Source organism: Hyperolius riggenbachi, chromosome 3, assembly GCF_040937935.1.
Source record: "Hyperolius riggenbachi isolate aHypRig1 chromosome 3, aHypRig1.pri, whole genome shotgun sequence".
Lineage (NCBI taxonomy): Eukaryota > Metazoa > Chordata > Amphibia > Anura > Hyperoliidae > Hyperolius > Hyperolius riggenbachi.
This window is the reverse complement of record NC_090648.1, coordinates 515,633,712-515,645,915: the sequence shown is the minus strand read 5'-3', so window position 1 is coordinate 515,645,915 and position 12,204 is coordinate 515,633,712. Positions and strand designations below refer to the sequence as shown.

At 47.5% G+C, this 12,204-nt stretch overlaps 1 protein-coding gene across 1 annotated transcript in view; it reads right to left on the bottom strand.

Annotated features, from left to right (window-relative positions):
- LOC137564491 (E3 ubiquitin-protein ligase RNF213-like) overlaps nt 1–12,204 on the bottom strand; it is a 301,009-nt gene that overhangs the window by 6,441 nt on the left and 282,364 nt on the right. Inside the window, exons 56-58 of the mRNA XM_068278409.1 lie at nt 8,775–8,972; nt 5,328–5,417; nt 3,006–3,184 (exon numbers count right to left, since the gene is read on the bottom strand). Of these exons, the coding sequence (XP_068134510.1) occupies nt 3,006–3,184; nt 5,328–5,417; nt 8,775–8,972 (467 nt within the window). The remainder of the gene's footprint in view (nt 1–3,005; nt 3,185–5,327; nt 5,418–8,774; nt 8,973–12,204) is intronic.

The window sequence follows — 12,204 nt, the reverse complement described above, 5'->3', positions numbered from 1 at the left end:
ATGGGACCCAGAGCCTCCCTCTCCTTAGGTGAGTATCTGACTTTTATTTATAAATGGGTTCTCATTCACTTTAAGGCCTTGCTGCAGGGCTATACAACTCAACACACAAGTGATCCTCCCCTCCTTTTCTCCCCACCAACAGAGCTCTCTGATGGTGGGGAATAATCCCCCCCCCCCCCCCCAGTTGTTTGTTTGTTTTTTATAAATATTTATTTTATTATTTACAGTATTAAATACATTTGTGCATTTTTAAAAAATTATTTTTATACTTAGCCCGCCAGCCAATCAGCCTATGACAGCGGATTGCTTTTCTTCCGCCCAGGGGGACAGCCGTGTCACATGACTGTCCCCAGTCCAGCACTGCTGCGGATCGCAGCGCTGTACGTTTATAGACAGTGTTTTTGCCGTCTAACAGTCTCTGAGCGGCGAGCCGCTGGGATACTGAAGGCGGAGCTCTGCCTTCCAAGCAGAAATGTGCTCGCATCGGTGCACATGATCTCCTGCTAGCCCCATAGAAGGTCGTTCACGGCGTGGGGCGGTCCTGGGGCTGCTGCTGCGTTCACGACAATTGGCAAGGAGTTAAGCACTGTCTGTGCTCGCTTGCTGAAGCATTGAAAAGAGAAAAGTTTACTCCTAATTATTTAATTAGGATCCAGTGCTCTATACAATACTTTTGGTGCTTGAGTATAACTATTTCTGATATAGTGAACTTTTGATACAGTAAATTACTTGGCCCAGTCCCTTGGAGTTTACTATAAAAAGATTCTACTGTACTATGAGCCAATTGTGTGGATATGCCCTCGTTCTACGAGTTGCTATAATTGGCCAATAATTGGCTAACCACAATTGTTTGTGTGTGCCAGGCTACAGGTATACTTGTCTGAGCAGAGCTGAATGGTTGTACAGAGGGGCGGAGCTAAGTGCTTGTACTGAGGGGCGGAGCTAAGTGCTTGTACAGAGGGGCAGAGCTGAATGGTTGTACAGAAGGAATGGAGCTGAATGGTTGTACAGGAAGGGCGGAGCTGAATGGTTGTACAGAGGGATGTAGCTGAATGTTTGTATAGGAAGGGCGGAGCTGAATGGTTGTACAGGAAGGGCGGAGCTGAATGGTTGTACAGAGGGGCGGAGTTGAATGTTTGTACAGAGGGGTCAAGCTGAATGGTTGTACTGAGGGGCAGAGCTTAATGGTTGTACCAAGGGGCGGAGTTGAATGGTTGTAGAGGGGTGGAGCTGAATGGTTGTACAGGAAGGGCGGTGCTGAATGGTTGTACAGGAAGGGCGGTGCTGAATGGTTGTACAGAGGGGTGGAGCTGAATGGTTGTACTGAGGGGAGGAGCTGAATGGTTGTACAGAGGGGTGGAGCTGAATGGTTGTACAGGAAGGGCGGTGCTGAATGGTTGTACAGGAAGGGCGGTGCTGAATGGTTGTACAGAGGGGTGGAGCTGAATGGTTGTACTGAGGGGAGGAGCTGAATGGTTGTACAGAGGGGTGGAGCTGAATGGTTGTACAGGAAGGGCGGTGCTGAATGGTTGTACAGGAAGGGCGGTGCTGAATGGTTGTACAGAGGGGTGGAGCTGAATGGTTGTACTGAGGGGAGGAGCTGAATGGTTGTACAGAGGGGTGGAGCTGAATGGTTGTACAGGAAGGGCGGTGCTGAATGGTTGTACAGGAAGGGCGGTGCTGAATGGTTGTACAGAGGGGTGGAGCTAATTGGTAATAGAGGGGCGGAGCTGAATGGTTGTACAGAGGGGTGGAGCTGAATGGTTGTACTGAGGGGAGGAGCCGAATGGTTGTACAGAGGGGCGGAGCTGAATGGTTGTACAGGGAGGGCTGAGCTGAATGGTTGTACAGAGGGGCGGAGCTGAATGGTTATACGGAGTGGAGGAGCTGAATGGTTGTACAGAGTGGAGGAGCTGAATGGTTGTACAGAGTGGAGGAGCTGAATGGTTGTACAGAGGGGTGGAGCTGAATGGTTGTACAGAGGGGTGGAGCTGAATGGTTGTACAGAGGGGTGGAGCTAAATGGTTGTACAGAGGGGTGGAGCTAAATGGTTGTACAGAGGGGTGGAGCTGAATGGTTGTACAGAGGGGTGGAGCTGAACAGTTGTACAGAGGGGTGGAGCTGAATGGTTGTACAGGAAGGGCGGTGCTGAATGGTTGTACAGGGAGGGATGGAGCTGAATGGTTGTACAGGGAGGGATGGAGCTGAATGGTTGTACAGAGGGGTGGAGCTGAATGGTTGTACAGAGGGGTGGAGCTGAATGGTTGTACAGAGGGGTGGAGCTAAATGGTTGTACAGAGGGGTGGAGCTGAATGGTTGTACAGAGGGGTGGAGCTGAATGGTTGTACAGAGGGGTGGAGCTGAATGGTTGTACAGAGGGGTGGAGCTGAACAGTTGTACAGAGGGGTGGAGCTGAATGGTTGTACAGGAAGGGCGGTGCTGAATGGTTGTACAGGGAGGGATGGAGCTGAATGGTTGTACAGGGAGGGATGGAGCTGAATGGTTGTACAGAGTGGAGGAGCTGAATGGTTGTACAGAGGGGCGAAGCTGAACGGAGGGGCAGAGCTGAATGGTTGTACTGAGAGGCGGAGCTGAATGGTTGTACAGAAGGGTGGAGCTGAATAGTAGTACAGAGGGGTGGAGCTGGATGGTTGTACAGAGGGGCGGAGTTGAATGGTTGTACAGAGGGCAGGAGCTGAATGGTTGTACCGAGGGGCGGAGCTGAATGGTTGTACAGGGAGGAGCGGAGCTGAATGGATGTACTGAGTGGCGGAGCTGAATGGTTGTACAGGAAGGGCAGAACTGAATGGTTGTACAGGGAGGGACGGAGCTGAATGGTTGTACAGGGAGGGGCGGAGCTGAATGGTTGTACAGAGGGGCGGAGCTGAATGGTTGTACAGGAAGGGCGGAGCTGAATACTTGTACAGGGAGGGGCGGAGCTGAATGGTTGTAATGAGAGGCGGAGCTGAAAGGTTGTACAGGGAGGGGCATGTCTTTGAACTTACATCCATGCGGGTGGGAAGTCCTCGGCACTGCGTGGCCTCCTCAGCTTCAGCAGGATCATCTCATGCAGCTCCAGCAGGAACAGGTTGGTGCCGTGTTGTTCCAGGAACACGTTCAGCGCATGGCGTCTGTCCTTGTCTAACGTTTCCTTGTAAGATTTATCCACATCAGCAAAGGGATCCTAAAACAACATCACAATCAGCTCTGCTTCTATGGGGCCACAGGGCCAATTAACCTGCCCCCCCCCTCATCTTTGTAAGCAGCATTAGAGGCCTATTGTTGTTATTTTCTAGGAAAATTTCCACCCCCAACACACCCTCCAGGACCCCCTCAGCCAGCTCCCCCCAGGTCTCCACCCACCTTTATTGTGGTCCCCGAGGCCTTTGCAGAGTTTCCGGCAGGGTAGTGACTCACCTGTCCCGGCTGCTGCGCTCCTCCCTTACCCCGTGTATTCCCGTCTTCACAGGGGGGCCTCTCCTCCATAACGTGGCACATGTTATACCGCCGGGTGCGCTATCCGGGATAGGTGAGTCCCTACGCTACCATAAACTCTGCCGTGCTCCATAGTATAGTTGGGGTGAACCCTGGGAGTGGGCCCGGCAGCTGACTTGGGGCCCAGGGTCATCGCCCAGTTTGCCTCTATGGAAGCCCTGGCCCTGAGTACAATACTTTGTATTACAGCTCAAACTTATGTCCAGCTTACCGCAGTTTACAGGGATCTAAGCACCTCTATTAAATAAATATGTCAAATGAACCTCCCCCGAGGAGACTGGTAAATGGTATGGTCTGTAGGTGGGAGCAGCAAGCGTTTAAAGGAGAACTGTAGTGAGACTGATACAGAGGCTACCATGTTGATTTCCTTTCAAGCAATACCAGTTGCCTGGCTGTCCTGCTGATCCTCTGTCTCTAATACTATTAGCCATAGCCCCTGAACAAGATGGCAGGCAGCATACATGGGAGGGGCCTAGAAAGCGGCCCCATAAAAGTAATGAAATGCTTGCCACCCCAAATCCTCCCACCGAGGGCGGCAGATCAGTGTAAGCAGGGGGAGAAGAAGCATTAATTTATTATTGATAGCCAATATACAAAACCCTGATAGAGGTGATCAGTACCAGCATAGCGCTAATATAGAGTTAATACTTAAAGGGGGCCCGATAGTGGCTGCAAACTCTGTATCCCGTATTGCTTCACCACTGTTCAGTGCCATCTAAGCAGATATTCTGGTGTCTGAACAGCTATCCTACAATGTAACAGGGATACAGAGGAGCCAGAACAATAAAAATGTCTAAAAAGTTTAACATTTGTGGAGGCAGTAGTGGCCTTACCTCCTCCAGACACAAGATATGCCAACAAAGTTTAGTAGAAAAAAATGTATGTACATAATCCAGGGGAAATTGCAACGTGTTTCAAAGGTATGACTCCGCTTCATCAGGAAATAGGTAGGAGTAGGTACAGTGCAGGTCTGTAGCTGGGCCAGTCCTACCATGTTGTTTAAAGGACAACTGAAGTGACAGGGATACAGAGGCTTACATATTTACTTCCTTTTAAACAATACCAGTTGCCTGGCTCTCCTGCTGATCTATTTGGCAGCAGTAGTGCCTGAATCGCACACCTGAAACAAGCATGCACCTCATCCAGTCACACTTCAGTCAGAGCACCTAATCTGCTGCATGCTTGTTCAGGGGCTATGGCTAATAGTATTAGAGGTAGAGGATCAGCAGGACTGCCAGGCAACCGGTATTGCTTAAAAGGAAATAAATATGGCAGCTTCTGCATACCTCTTGCTTCATTTGTACTTTAAAGATCCATTCCACCAAATCGGTAAACTAAAAGCCACAGGTGAGCTCAGCACACTGGTACTCACCCGCCTTACCAGACACCCCCTGCTCATGTACCACCATGTTGTCCCTCGTCTCCTCTCCATACACATTACTCAGCTGCAGCCAAGCAGCACCTCTGTACACCACTCGCTCCCTACAATGTTGCCTGAAACGTTCCATCATTACGGGTGACGTTTATGTAGCGTCCGCATTAATCTAGAAGGCATACACTGCAAATTGTTTATAATAGATCAGAGATTAGATGCTATACAAAGACTGACTAGAAATACATTTTTTACATATGAAATATGGATTGATCAGGGAATTGGATGCGCCCCATTGGCGAATGGCTTTCTACCGCATCTGGACGAAATCTTGCCTAGTATTATTCACTTTTGCAAGCTAGTAGCCCAGGTAAACGATTTGGAAGATTTTGATTGTATACCTGATCTACCACAGATTGTATAGTGTGTGCCTAGCATTAGCGGTGTGATCAGATCTTACCCTCCGCAGATGTACAAGGTGCCGGGACTTAAGTGCGGTTAGTAGCTGCCATAACGCAATCGTGTTCTTCAAGCGACAGCATTTCAGTGCCTGAAAGCAACAAACCAAAAGATACTTTTATACACAATGCAACAACGGTTCCTTAAGGCCCAATAAAAAATCATTTTCACTTACCCAGAGATCCTTGCAGCCCCCTGGAGTTATCCTGAGCCCACAACATCGGTCTGAGTCCCTCCCGCAAGCAGCGGTGACCCCCGCAAAGCTGTCCCCTCACCTCCAGTCGCCGCCTACTGCACATGCGTGGCCCATTGTGCTTCCGCTGCCAGGAGCACTCTGCGCATGTGCAACAGCGATTTTAGCATACTGGGCATGCGCAGAATGCTCCCGGCCGTGGGAGCGGGTAAGGAGGCGCGTGGCCGGCCAGCTTTGCAGAGGTCGCTGCTGCTTGCCAGAAGGGCTGGGGCCGATGCCATGGGCACAGGACGACTCCAGGGGGCTGCAAGAAGCCCCAGGTAAGTTAAACTCATTTTTTATTTACACTTTACATTTCCTTTAAAAAGGCTGGCGGCCACTGAGAGTTATGAGTCCTAACATACGATTATTTCAATAGATACAATTGTTTATCTTCGCATCAAGCTCACCTCAAGGTTAGCGGTGAGGTGTGGTTTAAATTAGCGGTGAGGTGTGGCTTGGATTAGCGGTGAGGTGTGGCTTGGATTAGTGGTGAGGTGTGTCTTAAGTTAGCGGTGAGGTGTGGCTTAAGTTAGCAGTGAGGTGTGGCTTAAGTTAGCGGTGAGGTGTGGCTTAAGTTAGCGGTGAGGTGTGGCTTAAGTTAGCGGTGAGGTGTGGTTTAAGTTAGTGGTGAGGTGTGGCTTAAGTTAGCAGTGAGGTGTGGCTTAAGTTAGCGGTGAGGTGTGGCTTAAGTTAGCGGTGAGGTGTGGCTTAAGTTAGCAGTGAGGTGTGGCTTAAATTAGCGGTGAGGTGTGGCTTGGATTAGCGGTGAGGTGTGGCTTAAGTTAGCGGTGAGGTGTGGCTTAAGTTAGCGGTGAGGTGTGGCTTGGATTAGCGGTGAGGTGTGGCTTAAGTTAGTGGTGAGGTGTGGCTTAAGTTAGCGGTGAGGTGTGGCTTAAGTTAGCGGTGAGGTGTGTCTTAAGTTAGCGGTGAGGTGTGTCTTAAGTTAGCGGTGAGGTGTGGCTTAAGTTAGCGGTGAGGTGTGGCTTGGATTAGCGATGAGGTGTGGCTTAAATTAGTGGTGAGGTGTGGCTTGGATTAGCGGTGAGATGTGGCTTGGATTAGCGATGAGGTGTGGCTTATGTTAGAGATGAGGTGTGGCTTTAATTAGCGATGAGGTGTGGCTTAAGTTATTGGTGAGATGTGGCTTGGATTAGCGATGAGGTGTGGCTTAAGTTAGCGGTGAGGTGTGGCTTGGATTAGTGGTGAGGTGTGGCTTAAGTTATTGGTGAGATGTGGCTTGGATTAGCGATGAGGTGTGTCTTAAATTAGAGATGAGGTGTGGCTTTAATTAGCGGTGAGGTGTGGCTTGGATTAGCGATGAGGTGTGGCTTAAGTTAGCGGTGAGGTGTGGCTTGGATTAGTGGTGAGATGTGGCTTGGATTAGCGATGAGGTGTGGTTTAAATTAGTGGTGAGGTGTGGCTCAAATTAGCGGTGAGGTGTGGCTTAAGTTAGCGGTGAGGTGTGGCTTAAATTAGCGGTGAGGTGTGGCTTAAGTTAGCGGTGAGGTGTGGCTTGAATTAGCGGTGGGGTGTGGCTTAAGTTAGCGGTGAGGTGTGGCTTGGATTAGCGATGAGGTGTGGCTTAAGTTAGCGGTGAGGTGTGGCTTGAATTAGCGGTGAGGTGTGGCTTAAGTTAGCGGTGAGGTGTGGCTTGAATTAGCGGTGAGGTGTGGCTTAAGTTAGCGGTGAGGTGTGGCTTAAAGCGGACATGAACTCAGGACTTCCTTTCTGCTCTAAAAGATGAGCAACAGCATAATAACCTTTAAAGGGAATCTGAAGTGAAAATAAACCTATGATATAATGATCTGTATGTGTAGTACAGCTAAGAAACAGAACATTAGCAGTAGAGATATGAGTCTCATATTGTTTCCAGTACAGGAAGAGTTAAGAAACTTCAGTTATCTATGCAAAGGAGCTTCTCTGAGTTCTGCAACTTTATAAAGTCCTGGACAGCACTGTCTTTTGAAGCACTTATCTCAACTGTCTCTCATTGTTTCTTCCTTGTTTATGGTTTTTCTGCAGAGAAAAGTTCAAAGGGTCCGTAGCCTGCTCTGTGAGATTATTTAGAATGCTGAGTGTATTGTGGAAACTGCAATTATTAGAGAATGATGCAATGTTATAAAAAACACTATATAACTGAAAATAAAAATATGACACTATTATCTTTGCCACTAATGTTCTATTAATTATCGGTATTACACAACCAATTCATTATATCAGGAGATTTTTTCGCTTCAGTATCACTGTAAACAAAAACATTTCTTTGTTACAGCTGACACAAATCCTAAAATAAGTCTGCACTGTTTCTACTTCCTGATTCATGGACGCAGACATATTGTTATTCTACTGTGCTTTCAAATGGCCTTTTCTGCCATCTCTGCCATGGGCAGTCAGGTGACACAGGGGAGAGATAAGATGACAATTTGTGATTAGCCACAGATGAGGTGGGATTAAACAGGCTAAACTCTCTAAATACATACAGGGTGCATTTCTCTACGTATTTCTTCAATCTTGTGCAAGAGTTCATGTCCACGTTAAAGGATACCCGAACTGAAATGTGACATAATGAGATAGACATGTGTATGTACAGTGCCTAGCACACACATAACTATCTTGTGTTCCTTTTTTTCTTTCTCTGCCTGAAAGAGGTAAATATAAGGTATGCAAGTGGCTGACTCAGTCCTGACTCAGACAGGAAGTGACTACAGTGTGACCCTCACTGATAAGAAATTCCAACTATAAAACACTTTCCTAGCAGAAAATGGCTTCTGAGAGCAAGAAAGAGGTAAAAAAGGGGAATTTCTTATCAGTGAGGGTCACGCTGTAGTCACTTCCTGTCTGAGTCAGGACTGAGTCAGCCACTTACATACCTGATATTTTTACTCTTTCAGGCAGAGAAAGAAAAAAAGGAACACAGCATAGTTATGTGTGTGCTAGGCACTGTACATACACCTGTCTATCTCATTATGTCACATTTCAGTTCGGGTATCCTTTAAGTTAGTGGTGAGGTGTGGCTTAATTTAGTGGTGAGGTGTGGCTTATGTTAGCCATGAGGTGTGGCTTAAGTTATTGGTGAGGTGTGGCTTAAGTTAGCGATGATGTGTGGCTTAAGTTAGTGGTGAGGTGTGGCCTAAGTTAGTGGTGAGGTGTGGCTTAAGTTAGCGGTGAGGTGTGGCTTAAGTTAGCAGTTAGGTGTGGCTTGACAATACTTACCTCAAGCACATGTGCGCTGCTCTGCTCCTTCATCTGTAAGATATCTTCCACATAAGTTGTTATTGAGAGGTTTGGATCTCCTCCTGAAGCTGCCAGGAATCTCAGCAAGATCTCAACAATGTTTAGGGCCTCACAGACATCGCTGAACACATTCAGATCTCTGCTGATCACATCTATGGCTGAGTTTGATAAGGAGTCCTAGAGAACATACAACCAGTTGTGCGATTAGATGAAGGCAGTTCATTCTTTACTTACTTTCAAAGTGGCTCTATTAAGAACATGAATGTTCACACATACCAGATTTAGGTTACATTACAATAAACGTGGCCATACATCTATAGACTTGGCGGCTGATCAACCACCAGATTCAATCATTATTATCGATTCTGATGAAAATCAGAGCTGCCAAGAGCATGCAACAACAATTTGATCAATACATGTGACCAATTTCCATCTGACATTAGTCAGACAAGCTGGAAATTTCAGGTCAACATGCTCGATCCGATGCACGGCGGTGACGGCGTGCAATATTTGTGAACAGCGAACGCGACGGAAACCTGAGGCTGCTCTCCCCCCTAATGTATTATGTCCCCCGGTGCCCGTGCGGTTATACTTTACCAGTCACGCCATCCACACTGAGTGTCCGTGCATTATTTCCACATCCGTGCCCCACGTGACTACCCGCATATAGCATGTGAGGTGTGTGATGTCACACAGTGCTCCTCATGCTATAATGGCGGCAACCACATGGGGGCGTAAATACCAGAAGTGCGAAAAAACTCAGATTAGATGGCGGCAGGGAGGATTTCATGCCGAAATCGATTGGGAGTCGGCCTGTGGTTTATGTCGGCGAACAGATCTCTCTCTGATCACATCTGTCTATTGGTTGATCAGCCGCCAAAATCTCGCTAGATGTACAGGCGCAAAGTGTCACCTGTAAAGATCAGGACCCGATCTCCAGGGAGCTCATGTCCCTCAGCTGCAGCCAAACATGCTATGAGTGCAGAAATATTATAACTTTATACGCACGTTGTTATTGGTTTAGGTAATCTCAAGTAACTGAAACGTAGTAAACAGAGGCGCCAGAAGAATAAAAACAAAATCTAAAGTGTTAAACATGCTTGGGAGGTAGTGGTGGACTTACCTCCTATAAGCAGACACTAAAGACTGTAAATTAGTCCGAATAACAATTTATTGGCATACTCCGCGGTAAGGTGCCTGGCATATCCTGGACCTACTACTGTTGTGTGCACCCCCACTTTTATTGCCTGAAGAAGCAGGATTTTTCCTGCGAAACGCGTTGCAATTTACCACAGAGTATGCCAATAAATTGTTATGCTGATTAATTTACAGTCTTTAGTGTCTGCTTATAGGAGGGAAGTCCACCACTACTTCCCAAGCATTTTTTAACACTTTAGATATTGTTTTTATTCTTCTGGCACCTCTGTTTACTACATAGCTCTGTATCCACCCTTGGTGGAGGGGGATCTCCCCTTTCTTTTACGATCTACAGAGAGTGACTTCTTAATCCTTAAGGTGGCCACTAACTGTCCAATTTCTAGCGAAAAATTGTTCGAGCGCTCAGAAATTCTGATTCTGATCGCTTGTGATATGTGAATTCTGATTGATTGTGATAGATAGGAAGCAAAGATTGGTTCGTTGATGGTGTAGCGAACGATGTATTATCACTTCGAATCAGAATTTTTGATCGCTCAAACGATTTTTTGCTAGAAATTGGATCATTGGTGGCCACCTTTAGTGAGGACATGACAATCTCCTCACCTGCCTACACAGTGGTTGCCTTGGAGGTAACCCTGCTTTGTGAGTATTTTTCTTTGTACTCTTCTACTATTCCCATATTCCAGAACGTACTACACTATATTGGGCTCTCGGTATCCTTTTTTGTATATCAAGTAGCTGAAAGATTTTTTAATTAGGATTTTTCTTAAAGCAATATATATTTATCTAGTACTGTATATAACTCGCGTAACGTGGCATTCTTATATCATTTGTAGTGTGTATTCAATAGTGTAGTCATAGCTGGGACAAGTATACAGTATATCTAGTGTTCTTGTGACCTCAAAAACAGAATGTCTCCTTGGTATGAATGGATATAACCGTTGGCCTACTTTATACATTTTGTTGTACTAAAAGTAACTTTCAGTATACAGACCGTACACCTGCGAGATTGGATTTCACTATACACTCTATTCTAATGGAATTTCAACATAATTACCATAATGCTGTATCAATGGAATACCTACTGACAGGGGCGTTACTAGAAATCACTGGTAACCCCCCCCCCCCCCATCCCCCCTCCTCGCTTTCTGCACATGTAAACTGCGAACCAAAACTGGGAACCAATGTTATTCAGTTGGCTAGTGCATAATGTAATGTGTTTCCCCATGCAGATAAAAACAAACAGCAGGGAAGCACTGCACACATTTTCTCTATCAATTACATTAGCTTCTGTGATAAAACGTGCATGTTTTCCCACATACAGACACACATGAGGCTGGATTCACCAAACCGTGATATGACAATTAGCACACCTTATCAAAGATAACACACCTTATCAGAGTAGTATAGTGAGTGCTACGAACCCGCAGTGGCGTAGGGCAGGGCGAGTGCCATTGCCAATTAGCAGACATACGTTTGTAGCACTCGCTATGCTACTCTGATAAGGTGTGCTATATTTGATAAGGTGTGATATCTTTGATAAAGTGTGCTATTTGTCATATCACGGTTTAGTGAATCTAGCCTCTGGTGTGCAGAACGCATACAGAAAACCAACGGACAACTGTGCTCCCAGCCTCAGCTTATTACACTCACTCTGTCCACCTCTGATGGAGCTGAATTGGCTATGCAGACTCCTCCAGCATCACTACAGTATACAGCACTGGGAAGGGGTAGAGAGGTTGGAGGCGGAGCTCTGCAGACTCCTCCAGCATCACTACAGTACACAGCACTTGGGGAGGGGTAGAGAGGTTGGGGCGGGGCTCTGCAGACTCCTCCAGTATCACTACAGTACACAGCACTTGGGGAGGGGTGGAGAGGCTGGGGGTGGGCCCCTGCAGACTCCTCCAGCATCACTACAGTACACAGCACTTGGGGAGGGGTGGGGAGGCTGGGGGCGGGGCTCTGCAGACTCCTCCAGCATCACTACAGTACACAGCACTTGGGGAGGGGGTGGAGAGGCTGGGGGCGGGGCTCTGCAGACTCCTCCAGCATCACTACAGTACAGAGCACTTGGGGAGGGGCTGGAGAGGCTGGGGGCGGGGCTCTGCAGACTCCTCCAGCATCACTACAGTACACAGCACTTGGGGAGGGGCTGGAGAGGCTGGGGGCGGGGCTCTGCAGACTCCTCCAGCATCACTACAGTACACAGCACTTGGGGAGGGGCTGGAGAGGCTGGGGGCGGGGCTCTGCA